The sequence below is a fragment of the Pezoporus occidentalis genome, unplaced genomic scaffold, assembly GCF_034315485.1.
Source record: "Pezoporus occidentalis ecotype Australia unplaced genomic scaffold, CSIRO_AGI_Poc_V1 ctg45, whole genome shotgun sequence".
NCBI lineage: Eukaryota > Metazoa > Chordata > Aves > Psittaciformes > Psittacidae > Pezoporus > Pezoporus occidentalis.
This window is the reverse complement of record NW_026915780.1, coordinates 534,253-562,185: the sequence shown is the minus strand read 5'-3', so window position 1 is coordinate 562,185 and position 27,933 is coordinate 534,253. Positions and strand designations below refer to the sequence as shown.

The window sequence follows — 27,933 nt, the reverse complement described above, 5'->3', positions numbered from 1 at the left end:
AAGAACACATCATTCTTTCAATAAACATTACATAAGGGGGAAATGTCACATATTTGCCTATAATTAGTGTTTCTGTAAGTAGTGCCAACTCTATTTTTAAAGATGCTAATAGTAATCACTGATCCAGCTGCCTCCCAGCCTTTTGACACCACCCCAGTTAACCAATAACCTCCTCCATCAGGTCCCTCTGCAGCAGCACACACACAATGGCAGCTGTGCAGCCCCAAAGCTGGCAGCAGGAGGGTAACAGCACCCTTCAGGGCAGAGCAGGGCTCCTCTCATCCCCAGTGCCAGCTGCAGTGCAGGGTTTACAAGGCTATTACCAGCAGGTGCTCAAACCCCTCCAGTGATGCAAGTGCTGCCTCCTGCCTTCTCTACCCCCTTCTTCCTCCTAAGCTGGCAGGTAAATCTGTCCTAGTTCATTTGCTTGGTTCGGTTTAGCCTTTTACAGCCTAAAATAGATATCTTGCTTGATTTGCTGTATTCTGCAATGGTTTCTGTTGATTTGTTTCTGGTGCTGTTTGAGCAATTCAGCCCTAAATTTATAGTGACTTCTTCCTCCTTTTGTTTACATGTCTGTTCACTTTCCTGCTTATGTTATTTATTTATTTAGGCTAACCAAATGTTTCATTAGGAAATTAGGAACATATGTTAGTATATTTTCATAAGACACATTCTTAGAGTAAAATCAGTTTGTTCACTTATGGGAGTATTAAAAGCCTTATAATGCTGTAGAGAGCGGTTTTATATAGAAAGCAATGACATTTCTGGTATTATTTAACAGCTCTTACTTTAGAGAGATGAGGAAGAACTTTGCTTCCTAACTTATCTGAAGTCAAATGGAGTTAAACTTGTGTAACGTAGGTGCCTGCTAACCTGAACAAGTAGCTGGGCAGGGAAGCTGAGCACTCCTCTCTGGAGCTTGGAGTGCATGATCCAACAGTTCCTCTGCATGAGGGTCCCTGGCACCTTTCATTCAGTCACCCACATCAACCTGCAGTGCTGAGGAGGAGCACTGGTGGCACTGATATGTGCAATAGTCCCTGGTGACAAAGTGCTGCCAGCAAGCTGAGAACACAGTGACCAACCTGACAGTGGTGTGTGCAGTGGGATGCCATTCTGGCTGTTGCTCTGTGACTGAAACTCAGAACTCTGGCTTGCTAAAAGTAAAATGAACCTGTTTATTGATTGCCAGTCTATTCTTTCTTCTTGCCTTCTCATCAGGATAAAGTCTGCCTAGATACTGTCATGCTGAAGAAGTGGTCTGTTACTGTGCTGGCGGTGCCAAGGACTCCAGCTTCATGAGGAGGCCAAACTGGACAATGAGATTTGACAAGCAACACTGTAAGTCCTGTTCTAAGACAATTCCCTAAGTTGGGTATCTTTCCAGATCACTTGATCTCCATGAAGTGGCCATGGAAATGTTTCTCTATTACTGTTGTGCTAGAGAGTTCTAAACAGAATGCTGAGATTAAACCCAGCTGAAATAATTCTCTCTTTAATCGAGGGAATGATGTCATTGGTTTCAATCCTAATGTATTAGCTTAAATAAAATTATCTGAAGTATCATGGCGTTTGCATAAACAAGTGCCACCAAGACTTCTGTAAAGCTTCGCCACTGATCCAGTTTTAGCCTTCATAAACTTTGCCCTCTGGCTCATAAATATTGCCCATAATTAGGATTTAAGCATTTCAGCAGCCTCAAAGAAAATCTGTTCCAGGAAAAGCACAATAAAATTACCCCTTGTACTTGCTCTCTCTTACAAGCAGCAGGAACAGACTCGTGAGTGGGATCTGTGTTTCCAAAGTGGAGATGCATTCAAGTGAGGGATAGGTGCTTGGTCTTGGTCTGCCCGGGTTATGCTGTGCTTTCAGAAGCTTGTGGCCTTGTGACAAAGCAAATGTGAAGATTTAGGCCTGTTTAGTTCCTCATGTGAGCCAATTGTTCCCATGAACACAGCGGCACCGCAGGTCCCTGCAGGACAACAGGATTCTCTCTCCGAATTCAGAGACTTGCTATAAAATGGAGGTTCCAAGGCTCAACAGGCTCTGCTGCAAAACGGGCTCCTGGCTGGACAGTCTGTGCGGGTCAGGCATTCCTGAGCGAGGCAATTGTTCAACCAAGCCAAGGTGGGGACAGTTCTAAACCCAGTGGAATCACAGCTTTGCACTAATGCAGCATCTCTGGCAGCTCGAGATGCTCCAGCCTCCAGCTGTGCTTGCTGCTAGAGGGCACTGCATGAGCATGGGATCTAACAAGAACATCACCTGTTTGCCTCAAAATGCTATTGCCAAGGCTGTGTGGTTTGTTTTGCCATGTGGCAGTTCCAGCAGTCAGCAAGACTCTCTTTCCTACGGAGTGCAATATGCATTTGAGGTTACAGACTGTAATAAAATGGGTCAGTTTCTCTTCTACAAATAAATAATCCTTCCGTAAGGAAATAGTTTCTAAAGAAATTCCTCTAAAATAGCTTTCTTTTCTCATTTATGTTAATAAGCAGGGTATAGGCCAGCAAAAAAAAAAAAAAAAAAAAACAAAAACAAAACAAAAAAAAACACCAAAAATCATGTATCTAAATTCTAAAATTAGTTTTGTGTATTTAAAACCCTTACAGTGCCTCTGATCACACTTGGTCAGGTCACTGGGAACGTAATTATCTGGGTTTGTAGATTAAGCACTCCTCGTGCCTCAGTAATGGGTTTCTACCGTCTTGCTCATTAAGAACATGTTTTATTTCAGCTGGTGTGAGCCCCGGCTAGTCTCAGTGTTATTCACCGCACCGCAGGAGCCTCTGCAGGGACGCTGCTGCTCCGGCGACAGCGCTGATGGCGCTGCCATGCGGGGATGGTTTTCCTGGGAGGGCTGGGTCGTTGCTGTGCTGCGGCTGTGCCCCCAGAGAGAGAAACCTGCGAGCGGAGCTGGGGTGCGGGGATGGTGTGTGCGGGCTCTGGGACCGCGCAGGGGCTTGGCCTGGAAGGGACCGCAGAGCTCACGCGGCTCCAGCCCGCACTGCCCGGCCTGGGGCCGCCTCCCTGCCCCGCCGGGCCGCGGAGGGTCCTGCCCGACGGAACGGACACCACGGCCCCCCAGGGGCGGTGTCCGCGGTGCCGCTCAGCGCGACCCTGCCCCGGTGTCCCCGGAGCCCCGCGCCCTGCCCGTGCCCGCGCCCCGTGCGCCGGCGCTGCCCCTGCCCGCGCCCTGCCCGTGCCCGTGCCCCGGCGCTCCCCGCTGCTGCGGAGCCGCGGCCGGGTGACGGAGCCGGCTGAGCACGGATCGGGACCGGCACCGCGCCTGCGCACGGAGCCCGCCCTGCCCCGGCCCGGGCCCCGCCACCGGTGCCCCCTCCTGGCTGCGGAGCGGAGCGGAGCGGGGAGCGCTGTGCGGGCCCGGCCCGCGGGTGGGGAGCGGGGCAGCGCCGCGGGCACCCGCTGAAACCAGCGGAGGGGGCGCGGACCGCGCAGGGTGGCTTCACTTGGAGCTGGGAGCAGCACGGATGCAGCCGCCGCCGGCTCGGGGCCGCCAGGGCCTGCGGGAGCCCCGGCTGAGGAGCGGCCGGGCGCTGCTCCGCGGGGACGCGGCTCTCGGGTGCTCAGCACGGGCGGGGCCGCTGGGGCGGCTCTGACCCATCGCGGGTGGCGGAGCCGAGGCCCTGCTGGCACCTGCATCGCCTGGCACACGTTCCGGTGGAAGCTGTCCCTGCCCGTGGCAGGGTTGGAACTGGATGAGCTTCGAGGTCCCCTCAACCCAAAGCAGGCCGGGGTTGTATGACGATTCTGTGATTCACTGTGCATGTGCATGACGGTGCTGCTCCCAGGGTTGTGTGTGACGCGGTGCGGGGCAATGCGGCCCCAAAGGCTGGTTGGAGATTTTTGTTATTTCCTGTGACTTCACATGCATATTATTGGGGGGCTGGGCTCTGCTCCCAAGGAACAAGGGATGGGACAAGAGGAAACGGCCTCAAGCTGCACCAGGGCAGGTTTAGATGGAGCTGAGGAACAATTCCTGCCCCAGAGGGTGCTCAGGCATTGGAACAGGCTGCCCAGGGCAGGGCTGCAGGCACCGTCCCTGCAAGTGTTCACACAGCGTGGAGACGAGGCCCCAGTGCCATGGGTTGGGGGTGGCCTGGGCAGTGCTGGGGAACACTTCATGGGTCTTTTCCAACCCAGATGATTCTGTGATCCTGATGAATCACAGACTCAGACTGGTTTGTGTTGAAGGGACCTTAAAGCTCATCCAGTTCCAACTCCTGCCATGGGCAGGGACGCCTTCCACTAGAGCAGCTTGCTCCAAGCCCTGTCCAGCCTGGCCTTGAACACTGCCAGGGGTGGGGCATTCACAAGTTCCTTGTATCATTGGTGTAAGTATATACATCTGTAAAAGTGACCAATTGACTGGTTTGTATCGTACACAGCAGTGGGGATAATCTGCAAGTTAACAATATAGACATCACGTTGGTTTGTGTATGCTCCCATTCCAAAATATGTTGTTTTTTCCCAGCTCATGACTTGCCTTCACCTGGTCCCTTTGGATTCCTGAGCCGGGATTCCAGGCTTGCTGACAGGTGAATGACAGCAATTCTGAATAGCTTTACAGCAGGGGTGACAATCTGGGAGGTCAGCATCTCAACAAGAGATATTCTCCTGTTTCTGATTCGTCAGAAGAGATCAGGAAGGCTGCTGAGGAGTCTCTGCTCTCTTCTTCAAGCACTCTCGATGTCAGCCAAAAAATCATTACACATCTCACTGAGGAAATGTACCGACTGCCCAACATAAAGGTGAATCAGTTGTTATGAGTAGTAGTTCACCCCTTGATTTAAGTGTAGCACAGTGCAGCTAAGGGCCAGATGAGTGGAAAAGCTACAGGTTCTTAGCTATGATCTTTAATCCCTGGGTTCTTTAACAAAAAGTCCTTAAATAAACCGCTCCCTGTGTAATTCATAGTTGTGTATCCTTTAATCCCCTTTAGCAGCATTCCTTCCACAAAAACAGAGAGCAGTTCACAGTTTTCACATTCGATGTTGCATGCCAAGGAACAGCCCCTCTCCTTCTGGATGTAAAACATGTTTCTGTTTTTCGCTCAGTACCTTCATCTGGAAGGAAATGTCATATCCACGCTTCCCGAGGATTTGTTTCAAAAGCTGCCACATCTTGTTTGGCTGGTTCTCCGCTATAACAAGATTAAAGCTCTTCCCCCTGGAATCGGTTTCCACAGGTAAGATCATTGGTCAGACCGATAATTTAATAACAATTGTATTTGTCTTCTCTTTCCCCTACTGTAATTTCGTTGTAGCAGTCAGACTTTCATATGCATTTGTTTGACGTTGGCCTCAGTGCAGGCAAGCAGTAAATAGGCTTAATTGTGTTTGCTAAAGCCCACATGAACTGAAAGGCCCAATTAATATTACACAGTGAATCTGTACACCCTTTGAACCTTAAAAGGCAAGGCCTGGTTGTTTTCCCACTGAGGTTTTGCCCCAGTTTCATTTTAATACCTGTAAGTGACTGTTTTTAGTGTTGTGGGTGAGGTGCAGGTGGGGACCACAGTTACAAACCTAAGTGATAATGAAGGACAGCTACCCGTTAATCTCTTTGTGCTGATTGTCTGCCATGGTGTTACCTGCTGGAAGGATTATTTGGCTGTCAGTGGTTCAGATGGAGCATGCAGGGAAAGAAGTACACCATGTTGTGGTGACCCTGGAAGTGCTTCCACATCACCATGATCACCAAAGCTAACTTCCCACCAGGCTTTTTTCATGTCCTTGGACAATTCCCTGCTCCTCACTCCAGAAGCGGAAGACCACAAATGACAATGCATGGTAATGAACAGGAACAGAGGAATTACTTTCCTACTGGAAGTTAAAAGACCAAGCCAGTTTGCAGCTGTGCTTCTGAAAGAAACCTTTCTGTATGACAAGGAGGAGGAAGCAACCCTTGACCAGGGTATGTTACAGCATTTTCCAGAGCGAGAAACCCAAGTTTCATGGCATCTTGTGACTGAAACAAAGTGCTTAAAGGTATTTGAAGATCTCTTGTTTGTGAATCGTTATATATTCAACTTGTGATTAGAAAAATACAGTAAATAAAATTTATATGTCTACGAGCAGCTGGAAAATGTCAAGTTTAATGATGTTTACAAATCTTCTAAATACAGCTTTCCTAAATTCAATTGGACAGGACTGATACAATTTACAAACTGTATTAGAATGCTGTCATCATCGTTGCAGGAGTGGTTGAGATCCTCTGAGAAGAAGACATTCTCTGTGTGCATCTTCCTCCAACATAATGTGTCAGTCATCAGTCCCTGCATGTGTCACGCTTTATCTTGTTTGTAGTTTTACACTGACTCCAGGCAGCAGCTCCATCAGAAATGTTCTCTGAATATTACTTACTCGCATTTTATCCTTATTATGTGTGGGGGCATAAGCTGTATTTTAAGATGTTTGCTAGTTCTTGGGCTATGCTTTTCTGGAAGCAGCCTGAAGTGCAGTTTTAATCTCAATGAAACACTGTGCTAGTCTGGGGCCCGATGGGTTGACCATTCAAGCAGTTCATGAGCCTTTCATTGATTTTAATAGCTGTTATGATTAGAGTGTCTCCAGATCAAACAAAAACGTTGGAAACACTTGTGGAAATGGTGTCTGGCCTGGTGTGCAGGCAGGGAAAATGCTGCTCTGATACTTTGCTCTCCACAAATCCCTGTGCGATCTGGATGTGCGGGTGGGCAGGGATCAGCCATGGGCATGTACACAGAATCACAGACTAGTTTGGGTTGAAGGGACCTCAAAGCTCCTCCAGCTCCAACCCCTGCCACGGGCAGGGACCCCTTCCACTAGAGCAGCTTGCTCCAAGCCCCTGTGTCCAACCTGGCCTTGAACACTGCCAGGGATGGGGCAGCCACAGCTTCTCTGGGCACCCTGTACCAGCGCCTCAGCACCCTCACAGGGAAGAGCTTCTGCCTAAGAGCTCATCTCAGTCTCCCCTCTGGCAGGTTAAAGCCATTCCCCTTGGCCTGTCCCTACAGGCCCTTGTCCCAAGCCCCTCTCCAGGTTTCCTGCAGCCCCTTTAGGCACTGGAGCTGCTCTAAGCTCTACCAGTCTGCCCTGAGGCAGCAGGGCTGTCCCTGTACACTGTGGTGCCTCTAAATGTGGGGAAATTAACCCAAGTCTGTAATCAATTTTTCCACTTAGGTGCAGCTGAAGACTCTGCTCCAGACAGGCAAACACGAGCCCAGCACTCACATTTCATGACTGAATTGAAATGTCTTCAAATATTGCCACAAATGTGAATCTGGTGCTGAAGAGCTGCCAGAAGGTTTGCTTTGCTTTGGTTTGGTTTGGTTTGGTTTTCCTTCCTGGAGGTAAAGAAATATTATAGTGGACACTCCAGAGCTCTCTTCTTGTTTGTTTTGCTGTATTTTAACAGTAAGTCCAATTGCAGCACAAGTAAATAAAGCCAGCACCATGCCTATAGAACACCATTTGAGCCGGTTTGTTGCTGGATATTAAAGGCTGTTTACAAGAATGCAGTCAAGATGGCAAAATGAAGCAGTCAGAAATGAGGAGATACAGAAGTGGGGAGTCTGTGTGGTTCCTATTTCAGAGCTGCCTGGGTGTCAGTGGCTCCCTTCACGTGGATTAGGCATCCCTGCATCCTGAACGTGCAGTGCCCAGAGGTTCCCATGGGAGACCTCCAAACAAGGGTGTATTCAGCAGCTGCAGCATTTCCCTGACAATGCTATTGTTTTGGAGCAGGGGCGTGCTGACATTTTCTCAGAAGCTCAGGATTTGTCTAAATGTTAACAGATTTTCAGATATATCAAGAAAATATTATCTTGTGTGGGACATAAATGCCATGAATGTCGTACATGACCCGTGCCAAGCTTCTCGGCTGCGTCCAAGAATAGGAACACTGGAGCTTCTCAAAGAAAGAAGCTGATGCAATGAAGTACAAGTAGGGCATATTTCTTTCTAATCTCGTTATCAAGAATGGCTGAGTAGTTTTAGCTCAAATTTAGCCTGAGGAATGCACTCAACAACCCAAACAGCTGAAGCTCAGCAAGATGATAAACAACTGGAAATGATGTGTTTATAATTGGAGCAGTCAGTATCAGACTTTAAAGTGATAAGCAGGCTTTGCAGGGAAAGATCAAATGCTAAATATTGAAGTAGTTGCATCATAACTGGGCATAAATGCCAGCTTCAGATGGCTGTTCCAGAAAGCTTTGGGGTGTGCCGTTTTCCAGCACTGATGTTAGCGATGGAGAAGTGAGGATTTGCCTTTCTGTAGTAGGGAACAAAAGCAAGGAAACAACGAGCAAAACTGTTCTTGTGTTTGTATTTAATTAAATGAACTTTGCTCTTACAGTCTCTTTTCTGGTTTATTGAAAAGGCAATTGAAAACTCTGCTCTTAGAGAGGAGTCCTATAAAAGAGCTACCTGCAGAGCTCAGTAAGTACTCACTCCTGGTTTGAAGATACCAAAGACATTTTTTGGTTCATAGTGTTTAATTCTGTGGTTAGACTTTAAAATACTTTGATACTTACGTAAAGAGTGGTTTTAATTTACCACGAACATGTGCTATGAGATGGGAAAATAAATTACTTATTCATAATGATTGCCTTCACTGATAAGAGGGGAACATTTTATTGTAGTGCTGTAGTCAAAAATGTTCAGTATTGTTTCCTTGAGTAAAACTGAAGTAAAAACCATATCTTGTGTGTTAGACATAGAATCAGAGAATCACAGAATGGTTGGAAGGGACCCTTTAGTGATGCAGTCATAGTCTAAGGCCCAAGAGTGTTCCCAAGCACTGTCATGCTGTGATTTTAACAAAGCTTTGCTGTTCATAGTGCTGTGCAAGTGTGACCTCTCGTGCTCCTTGGGCAGTGCATTAGGAAGCAGCCAGCCACATCAGTAAGTGTCCCTGCCCCACAGCCATGCTGGCCCTGCACATGCAGTACTGACCCCCCTGCTTCCCACCAGCAGTGATCCTGGAGCACTCAGGACTAGTCAAGTTTCAAGGCTTCCAGCACCAGGGTCCCCACACAGCCCAGGCACCCTCCAGCTCTCTGGGGCGCTGCTTGCTTCAGACCTGTGCCCAGGGGCTTTGGGCCAGCTCATCCTCCTGGATCAGGCCAGAAGCCCGTGAGCTGGGTGCTGGAATCCTGCACACCCAGTGTGCTGCAGACCTGGTGCTGTCTTCATGCAGAAAGGGAATCAAAACCACACCTGACCGCTGTAGTTCAGATGCGGTTTCCTCAGACGCAGTTCACACACAGTGCCAGCTCTGCGGTGCTGGTTAGCTTCCAGTGGCATCCTGAAGCAGGGCTCATTCCTGTGGAGTTTATCTCCTGGAAGAATTATTTGAAGAAAAGCTTTGAACACGAAACCAAAGCGTGCAGGGAAGTGGCCTCAAACTATTGTTGGACTTGGTGTTCTCTGCAGCCAGGCTGCTGCCCACCCGTCTGCTGGGGAGCAATGGCTGGTAGCCCATGCTTGGGAAGGACAGAGGGTGTCCACTGTTCTATTCCTGCTTCACATGAGGGAGCCTGCTCCTGGAATAACTCTGCTCTTCCTACCTCAAGCTGAGTTGCAATGCATCAGAAAAATGCTGTTTGCTGATTTAGACTTCCTTGAGTCTCTCAGAGTGGGCCACTGCTATGCTGGCCCTTCTGCAGTAAAACTTGCTTCGTGGGTGCTGTTTTCTGGGCAGATCCAAACTCAGGGCACTCCTCTACCGCAGTATTTTGATCACTGCAGGTTTCCCAGATTGGTGCTGGAATGGGGAATTCCTGCCGTATGTGACATTTCTCCTGGCTCTGCACATGATGGCTACTGAAGAAAAGATGCCAGCGCTCCTGCTGCGCCGTAGGCGTGTTCAAGCCACAGCCACGGTAAAGAGCCCGGCAGGGGTGTCAGGGCAGCAGTGCCGTGGTGACAGATGGCTGGAGGCACACGCAGAGGCTGGCTGCAGCCATGCTGCCCAGAGCTCATGCCGAGGGAGGCAGTGGCACCCTGGGTGTGCAGGGTGGCCCAGGCCAGGCCCCTTGGCACTGCCAGCTCTGCAGAGCGCTGCCAGCACCGTGTGCCTTCAGCAGTCACACACATCCACTGCGGGATCTCTAACAGCATCCTGGATCAGACTCACTGCATTCATAGAGTCACAGGATGGCTTGGAAGGGACCTTAAAGCTCCTCCAGCTCCAACCCCTGCCACGGGCAGGGACCCCTTCCACTAGAGCAGCTTGCTCCAAGCCCCTGTGTCCAACCTGGCCTTGAACACTGCCAGGGATGGGGCAGCCACAGCTTCTCTGGGCACCCTGTGCCAGCGCCTCAGCACCCTCACCGGGAAGAGCTTCTGCCTAAGAGCTCATCTCAGTCTCCCCTCTGGCAGGTTAAAGCCATTGACCTTGGTCTGTCCCTACAGGCCCTTGTCCAAAGCCCCTCTCCAGGTTTCCTGGAGCCCCTTTAGGCACTGGAAGACTGCTCAGAGGTCTCCCTGAGCCTTCTCCATTGTACTAGTGTGATGCTGTCCTACCACATGCCTTTACTTTGGATGGTCTGTTCCCTTGGCAGAGCCCTTACATCCCCTTGTAGTTCTATATACCACAATTGCCCCTATATAGTAGATGCAGATAGATGTGTATATGTGTATATATACATGTGTGATTTCAGAAGTGAGCCCTCTCTGCCCCACAGCAGCTGAGCTGCTTCAGGCATGACTCCTAATGTAGTGGACAGTGTAAGACTTGGTCCAGCAGAGGGACTGGGACCTCAGCAGAGGGTGGGACATGTAATGGACAGGGCTGCCCTAACCCAGGTTCCTGAAGCTGCTCATTTCCCTGCGGTGGAGCTGTGCTAGTCAGGGCTCAGGGCCCCTGCGTGTGTCCACAGCCAGCACTGCAGGGCTCTCCCATCGCAGGGAGCTGAGGGGAGAACCAAGCAATCCACCTGGTACGCTGGGAGAAAACCTGGGAGTTGTGCCTGTGACATAGCTAGGGGTTGTGAGGATCTCCTGTGTTTTTACACAACACCCGTGTTTTGACAGGATTGCTCCTTCTGACAAAATCGTGTTTCATGAGCTAATTCCCAGCCCACTCGTCCTCCTACCCTTGCTATTGCCTTCTTGTCTGCACACTTGCCATCGTAACCTCCTCTATAAGAAACAGAGTAGGAGCCGACGCTGGCAGCGTCAGCCCTGGCTTAAATTAGAGTCTCTGGCCTGCAGCACCTGCTCCGTGGTCCCTTCTCTTGTTGCCAGTAGAACACCCGTTGATACCCGTGATGCTGGTATCATCAATACCAAACAGAAAGGTTGCAGTGTAAACCCAGGTGAGCCGGGAGGATGGTCCATGATCACTGTCTCAGCTGTTAGTCTGCATGCCTAGGGGTCTGCTTTTCATTGAGATCTGGAATGAATCTGCAGCGCTTGCCTTTCTTCAGGGAACCTGTTGTTCAAAGCCACCTGTTCAAGGAATGAAAGGGCTTTGCAAGGGGACCAGAAGCCTGAATGGCACAAACCAGCTTTGATTCACCTGTGGCTGTTCCTGGAGCCTTTATTCTGGCTCTCCTGCTTATCACGTGGCCTGAATTTAATCAGCAAAGGTGAAAATTTCATTGTCAGACAACGCGGTTCAGAAAATGATCTCAAACTCATGTACTGCGCACTGCTGGGCAGTGCTGTGGGGGCTTGGGATACATCCCTTCTATTGCCAGGACTGCCGGTGGCTTGCTGGAGAAGTCGGGAGCGTTACCTGGCTTTGGACACATCACAGGGCTGCCCATGCCTCAGTTTCCCCTGCTGTAAAATGGGCATGAGAAGCGTTACAAAACTCTCCAAGCTGCTAAAGACAGCATTGCACAGGAGCTGCGTGATTTGATGGTTGCACCTACCTGAGAGTTCTTTAGCAGGAGCTAGGAACGATTCTACAGCGAGAAGATCTCAGCAGGTGATGCAGTTTCAAAGGTGAGTAAATGATGAAAAGGCTGTGGAAAGGGAGCGTTGCCCGTCCACCATCCGTGCGAGTGAAGCACGAGCTGTGACTGCATGGCCCATGCAGCTCCCCCACTGCAGTCAAATCATCTTCAAACCCGAGTGATTTTCAGCAAGATAAAACAGAGAAGTCGTTTTTCCAGCCCTGAAGTCATCTGCGTGATTCATTTTGATCATTTCTGTTTAAAAATAGATTTGGTTTCTTCATGCTAAATGACTTCAAATCTAATTGTATTCCCAAAGAGTTCTTTACAAGGTGCATTTTCAAAGCCATTCCTACTTGTTAGTAACGGAGCTCTTCCGTTGCTGTGTTTGTGGTTTACGGTTATTTGAAGTAATTTTCTAATCTGTGAATCACGGCTGTATGAGAAGGCATCCTGGTAATTGTAGCTCACTTAGCAGACTTCTGCACGGAGACTCTTAGAACACAGTCCCTTTGCTAACCCTCCAAAGCTCAGCACTCCTTGTCACTGGTGCCAGGTTCACAACAGTCAAGTCTCATTGTGGAGAGCCCTAGGAATGCTTGTTTGTACAACCGTAGAAGCATTTAGGTTGGAAAAGACCTTTAAGCTCATCCAGTCCAACCGTTCCCCAGCGCTGCCAAGGCCACCACTAACCCACGTCATTAAGTGCCACATCTACACAGCTTGTAAATACCCCCAGGGCCATATATGAGCTCTGTGGGTATATTTCTTTACAAACCCAACAGCAATAATTACACAACAGCGTGTTTCCTGTCTGTGCAACAAACATGGATTTTCGCTTACAAGCCCTGCCGTTACCCTGTAACATGATTCAGGCACACAGCGCTGCTGGGCTGTTGTACTTTAGTTTGTAGTCAGGTATTTCCTCCTTTATGCCTTTTGCTTGTTTCTCTTGGCCAGTCTGCCTGCCTGGGACATTCCTTGGTGTAGGAGCTGCCTTGCTCTGTGGCACCAGGTAATTCCTCTTTTCCAGCCTCTCTCCAGAACTCTCGCCCTTCCATCAGACATTGGCAGGCCCATTCCGCATTGCTCCCTCAGAACCTTAGCTCACAGTAAAGCGGTATGTCTGGTTCGCACCTAACGTGTGGTGTGTGTGTGGGGCAGGCAAACTGCCATCAGTCTTTCCCCAGGGATTGCAACAAATGATGTCTTCAGTCCCACTCAGTTTCTCTATCTCAGCTCAGCTGCAGTTTGAGCACAATTCCAGAGTAACCATTCAGGCTGTTCTGGTGTTCATTGGTCCTCAGTTGGAGTTCAGCTTTAGCAGACTTCAAAGTAATAATCTTGCTTAAAATGTGAGAGTTGCAGTTCTAGCTCTGGTCTGTGAAGAAAAGTGTTGAGTGGTCTCGAGATCGGAGCTGAGATTGCCTTACCTCTCCAGTAAGGAACTCTGTTGGTGTGGGATGGCAAAATGCAGGTTTTCTTGCACTGCTGGTAAGTTACGGGTCAGGTCTTGGCCTGTGGCTGATCAAAAATCCAGATCAACAATGGGAAATCACGATGTAGTTGAAAAGAAGTCAGTTTTAGGTGTGTGTGTTCTCCATTCCAGTGGAACTGGAAAAATCTGCATCCCGTGGTGGTAGCAGGATGGCGCTGTGAGTTCTCTGTGTAGCTGTGGTGTAGCTTTGCATGGAGCAGGTTGTACCTGGCAGCTCCTTGATGTGAAGAATCCATTTGTGCCTGAGCTTCAAGGCTCCCTTCCAAGGGAACGGACCCAGAAGGATCCAGCACTGTCCCCATCCTGGTGCCTGGAAAACTGCTTTGTGCTCCCCGGAGCCCCCCAGCTGCTCCGTTGGCTCAGGCTGGGTTGGATTTTCCCAGGTGCACTCTGTGAGTGTTGCAGGAGCTGACATTTCCAGAGCAGGAACGTCAAAGGGTTGTTAATCACACTGGAACTTTTGTTTTGTAACACTCCTTTCAGCTTTAATTGCTGCTAATTTACAATCAGATGGCTGTGCTTAGTAATGTATTTGTCATTTCCGCAAGTCAGGTTTTCCAGGAGCAGTTTAAAAGAGCAAACACACTGTTTCGTGCCGTAATGAGCGAATCGCATCGGCACAGGCAGAACGTGAAGCAGCCAGCCAGTAGAGAGCGAGCGGATCAGGCTGTGAATGCGGATCTGAAGTGTGGCTCCAGTAATACAGTGTGAAACCATTATGAAATCCCGTATCTCGGTGCGGTTTCGGTGCTGCACTCCCTAAATCCGTCATTATAAACCGTGTGTCATGCTAAAATGTCAGGCCGAAATGTGGTTCTTACCTTCCTTCTGGAGAGCGGCACGTTGCTGCTGGAGGGATTTAACAGATTTCACCGGTTGCGTTCTCGGCTGAAGCAGGATTGAGTGAAAGTATTGCTTAATTCTGCCAGCCGCGATAGGGAGGGAAAACGGCAAATTCTGGTTTACATCTGGGAAACAGAACTGACAAATATGTACAAACACAACTCGTGAGCACGACTGATCCTGGAAGGACTGTGTGCGTTTGGTGTTCCCTCGGCAGCAGGTGGAACGGGAGGGGTGGCTCCCACCACCCGGCAGCTCCTCGTCACACGCGTCACTGGTGCTGCACATGCCTTGCTCATGGGCTTGGACTGGACGAGCATGTGGGTCCCTTCCAGCCCAACCTACCCCGTGATTCTAGGATTCTGTGAGCTAAGCAGGAGGCTGGGCAGTTGATGAGGTGTGTGTGGCCTCGGGAGGCCAGAGATTTATGTCCCCCTGTCCATTGTCACGCAGAGATGGTGGCTGGGGGTGAGAAGTGAGGTAGACCCAGTGATTTCAGAAGAGGAAAATCAGAACAGTGCACTAGAAAGTGCAATTCAGGAATAATCTTAGGTATGGCATTATCAGTGGCACTATGCATATATAAAAACATTGGTTATTGTAGCAATAAAACCAGGAAAATAAAAATCACTGTACTTGGCCAAATACATAATTTAAGGTGGTATATAGTGTCTGCATGTGTAATAAGTGTCGTTATCATAGCAATCACAGGCACAGTGCTTACCAGTCATTCCCTTTGACTCATCTGCCGTGACTGTCTGTCACTGCGGTCCATCATCATGGTCATAGAATGGTTTGGGTTGGAAGGGACCTCAAAGCTCCCCCAGCTCCAACCCCTGCCACGGGCAGGGACCCCTTCCACTGGAACAGCTTGCTCCAAGCCCCTGTGTCCAGCCTGGCCTTGAACACTGCAAACTCACCCATCTTGCCAAATGATGAAGGGTTGGGCCTGATGATCTTCAGGGTTCTTTCCAACCTGGGCTGTTCCATGGTTCTGTGTTTGCTAAACCACTGCTTTTCCACAGGACACTTGACTGTGCTGACAGCCTTGAATCTGAAACACTGTCCCCTTGAATTTCCTCCTAAAGAGGTCAACAAAAGGGATTTAAATCCATCCTGTCCTTTCTTCGGGATTCTGGGAATGGAAACCTACCCTGGATGGAGCCAGCTGCTTCAGGTATGTTGGAGGTGTCTGTGTGCACTTACTGTGATTTGTTTTGAGAACAGTGTGAACAAAGGGGTGCTTTCCTGGTGGCTCTTCACTAATGGGTGTCACAGAATCCCAGCCTGGTTTGGGTTAAAGGGACCTCAAAGCTCCTCCAGCCCCAACCCCTGCCACGGGCAGGGACTCCTTCCACTGGAGCAGCTTGCTCCAAGCCCCTGTGTCCAACCTGGCCTTGAGCACTGCCAATACCTGGCTTACAGAATAAAGGTTCATCCACACTGCAGGGGGCTGACAGTGTTTTCTGTTCTTTGGTCCTGGGTTTGAGCCCATGTTCCTCAAGGACACAACCTGCCCTTTATCACACTTCCTCCTTTTTCTGTCCCAGTATCACAGTTATAAATTCACATCAGGAGGGTAAAATTAAGAAGTTGTCAGAAGGGAGGAAAAGATGCAACATAATTTGCATTATTTATGGTCTGATAGATTCCAGAAGTCATTAATAATAGAAATACTGGGCATGTTCCCACGGAAGACCGCTTCTCATACTTAAGCTTTCCTGTAATGAAGGCTAATTACCCTGGGTACCATTAGCATCGGACTGGAATTAGTGGTGATAAAATGTGATATCATTAAAGGGAAGCAGTAAATTCAGGGCATGAATGAGCCACTTGAAGTGCTAAGTAATGTGGTAAGATAGAAAAATGTCAGCTCCAAATACCGTGACACTGAAATGAAGTCAAAATACTGATGTAAAGATAATGACTATATATGTTTTGATTAATCTCAAGTTCATGCATGGTGTCATGGAAGGGAACCATGAGCAGTTCCAGAACCTCTCATGATTATTGTCAGGGTTTTAAGGCCTTGTTTGTAAGTCTTAGTTTGGGACAAATGATATCCCAGTCGTGTGGCTTCATTCGCACTGTTTACCTTCAGATTTCACCACGTGAGCATGACTTGAGAACCAGCACTGCATTTTTCTGTATAGGTAAGTTTTGTCTGCATCATTTGTGCTCAATATTTGTATCTTTTCTTCCGTATTAGTGGACTTTTGTAGGGACAGGCCAAGGGGAATGGCTTTAACCTGCCCGAGGGGAGACTGAGATGAGCTCTTAGGCAGAAGCTCTTCCCTGTGAGGGTGCTGAGGCGCTGGCACAGGGTGCCCAGAGAAGCTGTGGCTGCCCCATCCCTGGCAGTGTTCAAGGCCAGGTTGGACACAGGGGCTTGGAGCAAGCTGCTCTAGTGGAAGGGGTCCCTGCCCGTGGCAGGGGTTGGAGCTGGAGGAGCTTTGAGGTCCCTCCCAACACCAGATGTTGGCTGATTCAATGGAAGAGCTCTGGATTTTGCTTCTGAAGATGTGCACTCTGATGATCACCTGTCTGCTCTTCTCCCTTTCTCCCTCTGTGGGAGGGGAGGCAGTGGTAGCTTTTAGAGCTCACTTTCTCCTGGCCAAGCAATTCAGCACTAGTTACAGCTGATCTCTCCTCAGGTAGTGGTGAGGTGAGAGCTTGGCTTGGCAAGCAGCAGAGGGCTGTGTGACAGGGCTGTGGGCTCCTGTGGGCACAGCTGGTTTTCCGAGGTCACTCGTGCTTGTCACCCGCTTCCTTTCCAGCCAACCACATAGTGTACTGGAACACACCAGTGGTTTGGTTTGGTTTTTAACTCCCCTTCAGCGGTGCAGTCTTGAACATCACCAGGGCTTGGTTAGGAGCCCTCAAAATAGCAAATCAAAAGCGTTTTCCCTGCTGATTTATGTCTGCATAAGGATGTGGGACTGTGCTCTGTTCTGTTCTGCATGGCTCCAACACAGTGGATTGGAATGACAAAACAAGTATAATGCTGCTCTGGAATAGCATTGTAACTTGTGTTGTTTTGTTTAATGTTAGCTTAGATAGTGGTATATTTAAAGAAAAATAATCCCATGGACTTTAATAGTTAGAATCTGGGGGCATGCACATGAAGTTTGGGAACCTTCTGTGATATGCAGGAGTTTTTTGCTCCCTCCCACATGGCCCATCTGTTCATGTTGGATGCGGGCAGTGTGTAAGAAGTAGTATATACATACTTCATGCAGAGGAGATAACAGAATGTGCCTTGCAAGAATGATTTCTCTCTAAAATGTGAGAGGAAGATGAAATCCAGGGTGTTTCTTCTCTAGGATTCAGGGAACCTCCTGAGTCTATGGAACCAAACCTTTGTGCAACTCAGCATCTCCCAGCACTGCAGTGGAGGTGAGGAGCTGTGACAGATGTAGCTGTTGCATAGGTACAGATGTAGGTGCAGACCTGCCCCAAAAGGTGCAGGAGCTCTATGCCAGTCACCTGTTGCTGAGCTTGGCTCTGCTGTGGGTGCTTGAATGACTTAGACACAAGCCTCCATAACCAGTAAGTAGAAGTCACACTTTGTATGCAGTGTAGGTACACCCTAGAATTGATCATTGTCATGTAAATATGAAAGATCACTGAGTAAGTTCAGTTGTGTGTGAAAATTAATACCTCTAACGGTGTAATAAAGGTAGATTTGTCTAAGCTGAGATGCCAGCTGGCATGAAATGCAGGGTGTGCTGGAGCTTTCATCACTACTTTGGTTGTTGCCATTACATCACATTACATATTTCAATTGATTATGTTAAGAGCCATTTCCTGTTTTGACTCACAGATTGCATTTGGGCACTTGTAGTATGGTAATGATTATTGTATCTGTTTGCTTTGCATTTTCACTTCCTCTGATACATGGAACATATTTTTAACTCCTATTCATCATGCAGAGTACTCTTGTCTTTAATTCAGTCATACACAGTTCATGTAATACTTATTTATACCCAAATCTACATTGGCAGCCTATAAATGCTCCAGAAAAACAAAGTGAGAGAAAAAGTGAGGGCTGTATGCAGCCCAAACTCAGTCCTGTATGCACATGCATTGTGGGAGTCTATTTTTACCCTCGGTGCAGAGATCCCAGTGCAAAGCTGGGATTTTCCCCTTTGGTGTCCTACTCTGGTTCAGAATTCCCTGTCATTCACACAGTGTAAATGACAGGCCACATCTAACCCTTGCTGATGTCTGTGGTAGGCTCCAGATGGATACTGGGCCAGCCCCAGATGAGGCAGCAGACAATAGAAAGACAACAAGGGACCTTCATGGAATCAGGCTGTGGATGCTGCTGTGATTTGTGCAGGGTGTCGAGGACAAGTGGCTCTTAAGCCCAGTGTAAGTCACAGACTCCCAGCCTGGTTTGTGTTGGAAGGGACCTCAAAGCTCCTCCAGCTCCAACCCCTGCCACGGGCAGGGACCCCTTCCACTAGAGCAGCTTGCTCCAAGCCCCTGTGTCCAACCTGGCCTTGAACACTGCCAGGGATGGGGCAGCCACAGCTTCTCTGGGCACCCTGTGCCAGCGCCTCAGCACCCTCACAGGGAAGAGCTTCTGCCTAAGAGCTCATCTCAGTCTCCCCTCGGGCAGGTTAAAGCCATTCCCCTTGGCCTGTCCCTACAGGCCCTTGTCCCAAACCCCTCTCCAGAAACCTCAGGTCAAGGACTGGGCACTTAACAAAACTGATGATAAACTGGATCAGCTTCTGCAGGGTAGAACCGGCAAGAAGCTGGCTGAAGTTTCCCGAGGTACGAGGTACATGAATTACCAGTGCAAAGGAGGCCCCTGCTCTGCTCACGTCCATCCGCAGCCTGCTGGCGTCTTCCAGAACACAGATGGCTTCAGACTTTGGGAAAAATCCTTGAGCATGAAGTACGTTTTAAAGGAATAAAAGGCCAAGGAATCCCACTTGTGTTGGGCTGACTGACCGGCACCACCGGGGCACTGCGCTGTGCTTAACCCCGTGACGGGCTATGTGGGACTGCAGCCCGCTCCCCTCAATCCCTGCCGGAACGCCGCCGGCCGCGGAGCCGAACCCCACTGAGCTGCTGCGGCGCAGCCTGGATCTGCCCCAGGAGCGGCCGAGCCAGGAGCAGAGGCGCCGGTTCCCGGCGCTGCGGGCAGGGGAAGGAGGAGCTGCTCGTGCCGGAGCAGCCCAGGGCAGGTGCCGGCAGAAGGCCCGGCTCTGCCCCCCGTGCCGAGGAGCGCAGTGAGGGTCCCGCGAGCGCTGCAGGCTCACTGGGAAATGCAGAAGCGGTTCACGTGCACCGTTACACGCGCTGTCAGTGTGTGAGGGCTACACGCGATTCCCGGGAATGCAGACCCAACTTTTGTATTTTCTGGTATTTAAAATATTAAAACCCACTATCAGACTTTTTTAAATTTTCTCTTTTACTTGGTTTTCGATTTTGATAATTGGCCCCTTGAATGTCCGGATTCATTCCACTGAAATACAGAATTTCATAACACAGAATAACAAAGGGCTGCAGGATCCTTCATTTCTAGTATATGCAGTGTGATAAATAACTATGTGTAAATACAAGGTAATCCATTCAATTTCTTTACGTTTGCATACAAAGCATTTAACAGATGCTTTCCTTGTCACATTTTGCAATAGTGCAAACCCTCTTTGGGAAGTAACTTTTGTGTAAAGGAGAGCATAAACACGCAGGAAATGTTCGTAACTTTATTTGATCAATATTTCCTGTCATGGCAAGGATTTGTGTCCCCCAGTGTTCACGAATATTTTTACTGGTACTTACAAATCATTTCTCTCACCAGTTTTTACTAAGCTGGAGCTGCCTGATTTTATTGAAGTATCAATGACTTGAGGAGGTTTCTCCTTTCAGACAGGAACAGAAAAGGGGGGTTGACATTTACTCGGAGTTTGCTTTCTTGCTTTCCCTCTTTCCTCTTCATTCTTTTGTGTTCCCTGCTCCACCTCTCTGATGTCTCCCAGGAACACAAAGCACTCTAAGTCAGTAGTAGCAGAAGCCAGGTGCTGAATTCGTGGGGCAGAGGCAGGGGAGCGCTCAAGGCATCAGATCGACTGATGCGGGAGCTTCTCACCTCCTACTTGTGTGCTCCGTGCTCCCTGCTGGGCCTGTGACAAGGACGGGGGGTACAGTCTGTCTGGCTGTGTGCCCCACACCTCAAGGGCTCACAGTTTAGGGGTTTGGAGGGGTTGAAGTATCAACAGCATGGAAAACCTTGCCGAATTTGTGGTTTGTGCTTAGTATTTCCCCTCACAAGGCAGCCTCAGGCGTGCAGTGGGGTTATGAAGTAATTCATTTGGTAAATAACTTAAAAATGGCTTTTACTTTCAATACTTTAATTGTTGTATGGAAATAGAACAGTGCTGCTCGTAAGCAGGATCACCAGGAGATAAACCCAGCCTTGTGGCTGTGTATATCCCCATCATTAACTGTGCCCGCTTTCCTTTGTAGCATTCAGTGAGCAACACCAAAGTGCTTGTTTTAAAAGGAGCACGAGCCACCCAAAGAGATGCATTTACTGAGCCTCTGCCCTCTGACGGGACTCTGCAGGTGAAGTGAGCAGGGAAGTGCAGGTCAGCAGCAGAGGAGGTGAAGAAGGAACGAGCTCTATTTGACCAAAGGAAAAAGCAAGTATCACAGCGTCACTGTCCTAAAAGTTGTGACTTTGCTGCTTAATAGCCCCCTCCTCTACTGTCCATAAGGAAAGAAGTAATTCCAAGTATCTTTCACTGTAAGTGGAAATACAGAGTGCCTTTCCTTTCAGAGTGCAGTGCTCCAAGGCAGCAGGAAAGGTGACTGACCAGGCTTCTTACCTGCTCAGCCATGGAACTCCATGAATTCCTATTCTGTCTGAGAGAAAATAAATCCATTCCAGTTAATTCACACGATACATTCCATGGAAGCTTAAATTTAACTTCAGGTTTACTGACAGAAGGCGGCAGCTAGAGGGCAAACTCTGCCTATGACATAAAGATGTGAGACATCCAAGGTATAAAAAGTGTGTGGATTGAACGCATTTTGCTACGAGCACTTGTTCATCTCTGCGTGCTTCCCCACTTTGTGCCTACACTTGGACTGCTCTTCAGACACCGGTCCACTTACTGCAGAGGAGACCCAAGAAATGAGGCAGTGATAGCCCTCATTTGTAGCACCTTAACACCTTTTTTCTTTTCTATCTGGAGCTCTGGAATTCCTGTTACAGAACAAGTGCCCCTCGGTGGCACTCTGGAAGCACCAGCTAGTTGTGTTGTGCAAGGCTGATGCCCTTGATCTGGGGGCACAGGAGCTGGACCTCTGTGTTACAGTGATTTGGGTTACATCTGGTGAGCTGTGGTTCTTCCTGGGCATCCTGGCACCAGGAGAGGAGCAGAGCCAGGGAATTCTTGTCTCCTTTTCCCTTCCAGCCAGGCAGGGAATGCTGCTGGTCCTAAGAAACGTGTACCTAGGTGCTGGTGACAGGGCAGTGAGCAGTCATTTGGGCCAGGGCTAGTGGAAATGAGCAGGCTTCTCCTGCCAGTTCCTTATCCAGTGTGTGCACAGCATAGAGTGACCACCGGGAACAGGGCTGAGCTGTATCTGCCACAACCTGCCCTTCCTCTGAAGTGTGGCTCTTTTATTCTGACCCTTGCCCACTCCCAGGTGAGATGCGGACACAAAGGTGGTGTTCGTTCAGCTTCTCGTTGGCCTCCAATGTGAGCGTTCCTTAGCTTTATGGGCAGTTCCAGACAGAATATAGAGGTCAAGGGGCAGATACTGGGAATACTTAAGGACAGTGTCCATAACAATGGAAATGAAGGGGATTGACCTGTTTATGTGCCAGAGAGTGGCAGTACAAGGAGGAGTATCCTGAAACTTGGTACTGAAATGCAGGAGAATCACTGAGGACATTCAGAATGAGAGTAGATATTAATGAATAGGGATGCTGGGGAGGGACCCTTCATTAGGGACTGTAGTGACAGGACAAGGGCTAACGGGTTAAAACTTAAACAGGGGAAGTTTAGATTGGATATAAGAAGGAACTTCTTTCCTGTGAGGGTGGTGAGGCACTGGAATGGGTTGCCCAGGGAGGTTGTGAATGCTCCATCCCTGGCAGTGTTCAAGGTCAGTTTGGATGAGGCCTTGGGTGCCATGGTTTAGTGTGAGGTGTCCCTGTCCATGGCAGGGGGATTGGAACTGGATGATCTTAAGGTCCTTTCCAACCCTAACTATTCTATGATTCTATAATGAGTAGGTATTAATGAGACCTTAACTGATGCACCCTAAAAATATGATGGGTCAGATTATGTGATCCAGTAGAACTACTTGTGGTACAACTGTCTGCTACTTCTTTATGTTCACTCAGCTCTACTCGTTATTGAAGCTTACCAATTTAATCTATAGCCAAGAGTGCTTGTTACCAGTCATTTCATTGCTCTGCATGGCTCTAATTTGGATCTATGTTCTGCTCTGTCCTGCTGTTTTCCTCCACTGAACTGGGAAGTGAGGGTGGGTCTTCACAGTTGCCATCTTCCTTGGGTAAGTTAATGCTTCATGAAGAGGCCCCTGGTGTTTTGTTTCTCTTTGTTAGGAATCAATATGTCTAATAAGTATCATCTCAAGAGTAACAACATCGACCTCTTAAAGTGATGGCTTTAAAAGTCTGACACAAATTCCCCTTTTCAGCAGTAAAGAAATGCTTTGGGAATGGTGCAGCCAGGCAAAGCCGAGGAAAGAAAGAAGCGTTTAGATTCTCACCTACAAAGGCAGATATGGTATGTCATAGAGACCAGCAGGGCAGGACATGGGAACCCCCAGTCCACCAGTGGTAGCCTCTGATTTATTTTCCACATAGTCCATACATTCAAATTTAAAACCTAAAAAGAGAACCCCAGGACTCGAAGCAGCATGCCCTCAGCGATGGCTTTGCTGACCCTAGCGCAGACTCCTGCGTGGACTGTGGCTCCTGCAGGAGCCCCCTGTGCAGTGTGGGAGTCGCCAGATCCTTCACGATGCTCTTGGAAATTTGTGGTGGCTCCAGCAAGCGGCGCTCGGAGGCGTTGGAACAGAAGTGCGTGTGTAGAGATGGGAGTCTGAAATCACTGAACGCCTCCACTGCAATGCAGCCGCTGCCAAAGTGACTTGGAAGCCGGCTGGATTTGCTGGTTCCTCCAGGGATTTGTAAACATATGGGTATGGAAGGGCACACGGGAGGGGGGGACCTCGCTTCTGGTTCTTCCCGAGCCTGTGTGAAAGGCCTGAGAAGTTTTCTCTCCAGAGTAACAAAATATTAAATCTAAATTTAATCCAAACCCTGCTGTCCTGTTGGCTTTGCCATTAGACTCATTCCTCATAATGCAAAACTGCAAGAGATGAGGTGCTAAAAATGGATGCACACGATTCTTCCAATGCTGTGGTGTGAAAATGAGCTGTAGCAAAGACAGTGAGTAAGGCAGCTCGAGATGATCACTGAGGGAGCCGGGGATGCTCGGGTGGTGTTTCTCTTGCTGGGAGGAATTCTTGCGTCTCAGCTTCATGGCTGCTGAACGTGCTCCTTCTAACCCTGGAAGCGTAGGAAGATTCCCAGTCTTCTGTGAGATGTCAGCAGGTTTAAAATGAAAACGCATTCCATCGCTCAGTGGTAACAAGGAATTTGTACAGGTTCAGTGTCACAGTTCATTGGTTCTTCCCTGTGAGGGTGCTGAGGCGCTGGCACAGGGTGCCCAGAGAAGCTGTGGCTGCCCCATCCCTGGCAGTGCTCAAGGCCAGGTTGGACACAGGGGCTTGGAGCAAGCTGCTCTAGTGGAAGGGGTCCCTGCCCGTGGCAGGGGTTGGAGCTGGAGGAGCTGTAAGGTCCCTTCCAGCACAAACCAGGCTGGGATTCTGTGATCTTCAATGGAGCTGTAACCCAGGTCCAGGTTACCACACATTTTAACTTGATTCTAGCCTGTGAATGTTCACTGCTGCCCTTATTGCCCTGAAGTTAAGAGAGATACATCAATGTAATGACTCCACTTGTGACAACATCTTGGCCAGTCTTGCCACAGAAGCAAAGCCAAAGCAAAGGTTCTCTGTGGTGCAGGAAGAGGTTTGCAGGGTGGGTTTTATGCGTGCGGGCTGAGGGAGCAGGTTGTGAGAGAAATGTCTCTTTCTGCTACGATCAGCCAGGGTCACATCTGAATACGGGGTCCGACTGGATTGGTTTTCACTGCAAACTGGCTCCCTGCGCTCCTGCTGAAGCCCTGAGAACCCTCCCAATGGATAACAGCTCCCGGGGTGTTCTCTTCTCCCGCTGAGGCTTTGCACTCTGCTTTCTCTGTGCAGGAAGGGCTTTGTTTTGCCAACCCAACTGGTTATTTTTAGGACCACAGAAATCCAGTTGGCATAGAACAGAACTGAATTTTGAGTGGCAAGAGAAGGAACAAGTATGCTTTTACCTGATGCATTTACATATTTTGCTTCCATGTTCCCAGATAAATAAATAGGGGTTGGGTTTGTTCTGCCTGGAGAAGAGAAGGCTCTGGGGAGACCTTATTACAGCCTTTCAATACTTAAAAGGGGCCTGTAAGAAAGATGGAGAGAGACTTTTTACTCCAGTAAAAAAAAACTCGTTTTCACATTGTTCATGTTGGAATGGTCATTTCCTGTTTTCAGAAATATGAGATCAAGCTCTCAAGGCAAACACATATCTACTGAGAAAAAAGTGCCAGGACAGAAGCTGGATGATAGACTGTGCTGCATTCACAGTTACTGCTAATGCAGTATTCTATGTTGAACATATAGCTATACATTCTGGCACGTTCCTGCCCCCCCCCAGGAGAGTGGGTGCTGCTCTGGGCTGTGTGGGTTGTTCTTAAGGCATTAAGAGGCAAAGAGGCATTTTTAAGTTTCTCACTTTATGGCAGGAGCTTGTGTAAAGCATCACCATTGATCTGTATTTAAATCATTTCAAAGGATTTGGGTTATCTGGTTTTTATTCCCAGATCTGAGGGAAGCAATACTCTTGTAAGTAAAAACAAAATACATACTGCATTTCATCTGTGAATCGTAGAGAATGCTTTGGAAGGGACCTTAAAGCTCCTCCAGTTCCAGCCCCCTGCCATGGGCAGGGACACCTTCCACCAGAGCAGCTTGCCCCAGGTGACACTTAACCTGGTTAACACTTGACCAGCGTAGCACCAAGTCGCAGCTTGATTTAAAGCAGTAACACATAGAAGTACAAGACACAGAACTGAGTTGTAGGATTCTGACTTACAGCCAGTGTAGCCGCAGCAGAGCTCATGAGCACAGTCACTGTGCTCCACAGCACCAGTATTACTGTACTAAAACTCAAGGTGCTCCAGCCCAGCCTTCTCGCAGCTTTGGGGTCTGATTTTCTGGGCTCCATATTAAACCTTTGTACAGAAATCAAAGCCTGTTCCTGCTGTGTGGCAACTGGGAAAACACATGGGAAGTGTCTTGCCACATGTGTGTCCCCAGAGCCCAGTAGCCTAGCGCCAGCCACAGTGCTTCCAGTGGTCACTGTCCACCAGCCATCACTGCAGCCTTCACCGTGCTTTGAATTCAATGTGCAACCAGGTTTTAATCACTGCCATCGCCAGATAATGTGTTACCGTTCTATTTTGCTGTAGCTACCCAAAAATGCACCATATGCACCTGATAACATCAGTTACCACACCATGAACAAGAGAGCTGAGAAACAGGACCCTACACCTCAGATAGTGGAAGAATGGATGCTGGAAGTAAAGGGTGAAGCTTCAAGGTGAGTGCTGAAACTGTTGCTATATAATGCAATTGATAATGTCCATTTATTTTGTCTTTATGAAAGTATTCATTTCATTTTTGCTATCCTATCAAGTAAAGAAATCTTGCACCCCTGTAAAGAAGCATTGTGGTTAAAGGAGAAATAAGAGAGCAACTTAATTCCAGGCTTATTAAACAAAACCCAAAACCTTTTAAAGGAGACTCACTAGTGCTTCAAGACTTGTCCCTGAGCTACATGCATTGGCTCCTTCATGTATAGTGCAACATCCAGCCTCCAAGCATGCTCCTAAAGCAGTTCCTAATGTATTAGTAATAATTAGTTTTAATAATAAACCAATGATGTTATTGTACCTCTGTATCATCTGAACACAGGGAGCGTGAGCCAGGGGCTGGCCAGAAACTCAGCACCTCTGGTCCTGATAGCCTCACCCTGACAGGCTCAGCGCAGAGCCTGAATTCACGCTTGTCTCAGTTGTTCGAGTCTGTCAGCAGGGCTGGAAAATACCTGAAAACGCTTGAAGTCATTCCTCTTTCTGAGAGTTTATGTATGAACATGGGCCCAGGTTTTAGAGCCTGTAAAATGGGGCTGGTGCTGGTTTTAGAATGTATTCAAATTGAGTTTCAGGGCTTTTTTCTCTTTAGTTTTAACATCTATGGGGAAAGCTGGAAATGTTCTGGTTTGTGAGTGCAAGCTGTGCTGGTTTGCTCCACTTTGCACTGTCTTTGTATGAGGCTGTAACTGAACCAACTCTACAAGCATGTTCAAGCTGTAATCTCAGAACATAGCTCATAACAGATGTCTGTAAGTCAAGGAAAAATTTAATCAGCTTTAAGGAAAAATACACTATATTACACTGTCTTGTAACATGGAAGAGAGGCGGTTGCAGGTACCAGGGCTATGGCCAGACAGGTCAAGTACAAGTGCAGTATATCCATTATTCAGCAGCCACTGGTACTCCAGCCCTGCTGTTGCACTGGCTCTCCTCCTGTGTGGATGTGCCTCTGCACTGGAGAGCAGTGCTCCACAGCACTCCTTTTGTATTTCTGCTGCCCAACATGATCTTACCTACAAAGCAAGACAGTCAAGCAGGCTCAGCCTCCTGCCCTGGGGCAGCTCAGGCCCTTCAGATTCCTGTTTTGTCAACATGCTTCCATCTCACTCACTGTTTGTGCTGAACCCACTCAGCATTCCCCCGTGAATCACTGCACTGCTCTCCTTTTGTCCTTTGCCATTGTGCTGCCTCCTTCCCTCAAAGCCTTCCAGCTCCCATAGCAGCCGTGCCGAGGACCCACCAAATCCAGCCTGTGGCGCTGCCAAACCCTCAGCTCTCCCCAGAGCACCATCGAGCTTCTGCACTGAGCGAGGTGCGGGATGTGGTGTGACATCAATAACGCACCAATTCCATAGATCCCTGCAAGCGTGCGAGCCAGCGTGGGACAGTGCCAGAGCCCCACGCGGCACGTGCCCCACCGGGTGCACATTAGCAAAGGCAAGGCCACAGCATGTCCTCATTTTGCTCCCTGTGTCTGTAATTCTTTCTGGCAGAAACGAGCTATAACACTTGAAACTGGGCACAGAAGGGCCAATGAATACAAAGCAACTGGAATAATGTTACCGTGTTTACTTAGATCCCGCTGGGAAAAGAAGCTGGAGCAGCACATCAAAGAGCACACAGCAGTGGTGAAAGCACGGGGGGCAGGAGTTAAAAGGAGCTTCCCAACCGGAAATGAAGAAAGCAAAACAAGACGCTGAGGCAGTGAGTATCTGCTCTTTGGAGGCAGGACAGCGGCCCCAGGGCTCTGTGCTGATGGACGTTGTTGGCTTGACATTTCCTTAACCTCACAAAAATCCCTGGCACCAAATACTTTAAACCATTAAGAATTAAACCGCGTATTTTTGCTGCTGCCA

At 48.7% G+C, this 27,933-nt stretch overlaps 2 protein-coding genes across 6 annotated transcripts in view; one reads left to right on the top strand and one right to left on the bottom strand.

Annotated features, from left to right (window-relative positions):
• Nucleotides 1–27,933, bottom strand: part of BNIP3 (BCL2 interacting protein 3) — a 234,144-nt gene that overhangs the window by 193,714 nt on the left and 12,497 nt on the right. The gene's annotated exons all lie outside the window — the stretch shown is intronic.
• LRRC27 (leucine rich repeat containing 27) lies at nucleotides 235–27,865 on the top strand. 4 transcript variants are annotated; one of them, XM_062635165.1, is made up of 10 exons: nucleotides 235–403; nucleotides 1,225–1,344; nucleotides 4,499–4,775; nucleotides 5,082–5,212; nucleotides 8,389–8,447; nucleotides 15,281–15,432; nucleotides 17,579–17,651; nucleotides 22,950–23,035; nucleotides 25,892–26,022; nucleotides 27,654–27,865. In XM_062635165.1, the coding sequence occupies exons 3-10, from the start codon at nucleotides 4,752–4,754 to the stop codon at nucleotides 27,775–27,777; spliced, it is 780 nt and encodes a 259-aa protein (XP_062491149.1). In that variant the 5' UTR covers nucleotides 235–403; nucleotides 1,225–1,344; nucleotides 4,499–4,751; the 3' UTR covers nucleotides 27,778–27,865. The 4 variants fall into 4 exon arrangements, 2 of the variants coding, with proteins under 2 accessions (XP_062491149.1, XP_062491150.1); XR_009967869.1 differs by lacking the exon at nucleotides 17,579–17,651; XR_009967870.1 differs by lacking the exon at nucleotides 17,579–17,651 and having other exon boundaries at nucleotides 22,947–23,035.

Coding starts and splice junctions, on each gene's coding strand:
- LRRC27 (XM_062635165.1), top strand. CDS start 4,752: ATGTACCGACTGCCCAACATAAAG. Junction 15,433..17,578: donor GATGGAGCCAGCTGCTTCAG/GTATGTTGGAGG, acceptor TTTCTTCTCTAG/GATTCAGGGAACCTCCTGAG. Junction 26,023..27,653: donor GTAAAGGGTGAAGCTTCAAG/GTGAGTGCTGAA, acceptor GTGTTTACTTAG/ATCCCGCTGGGAAAAGAAGC.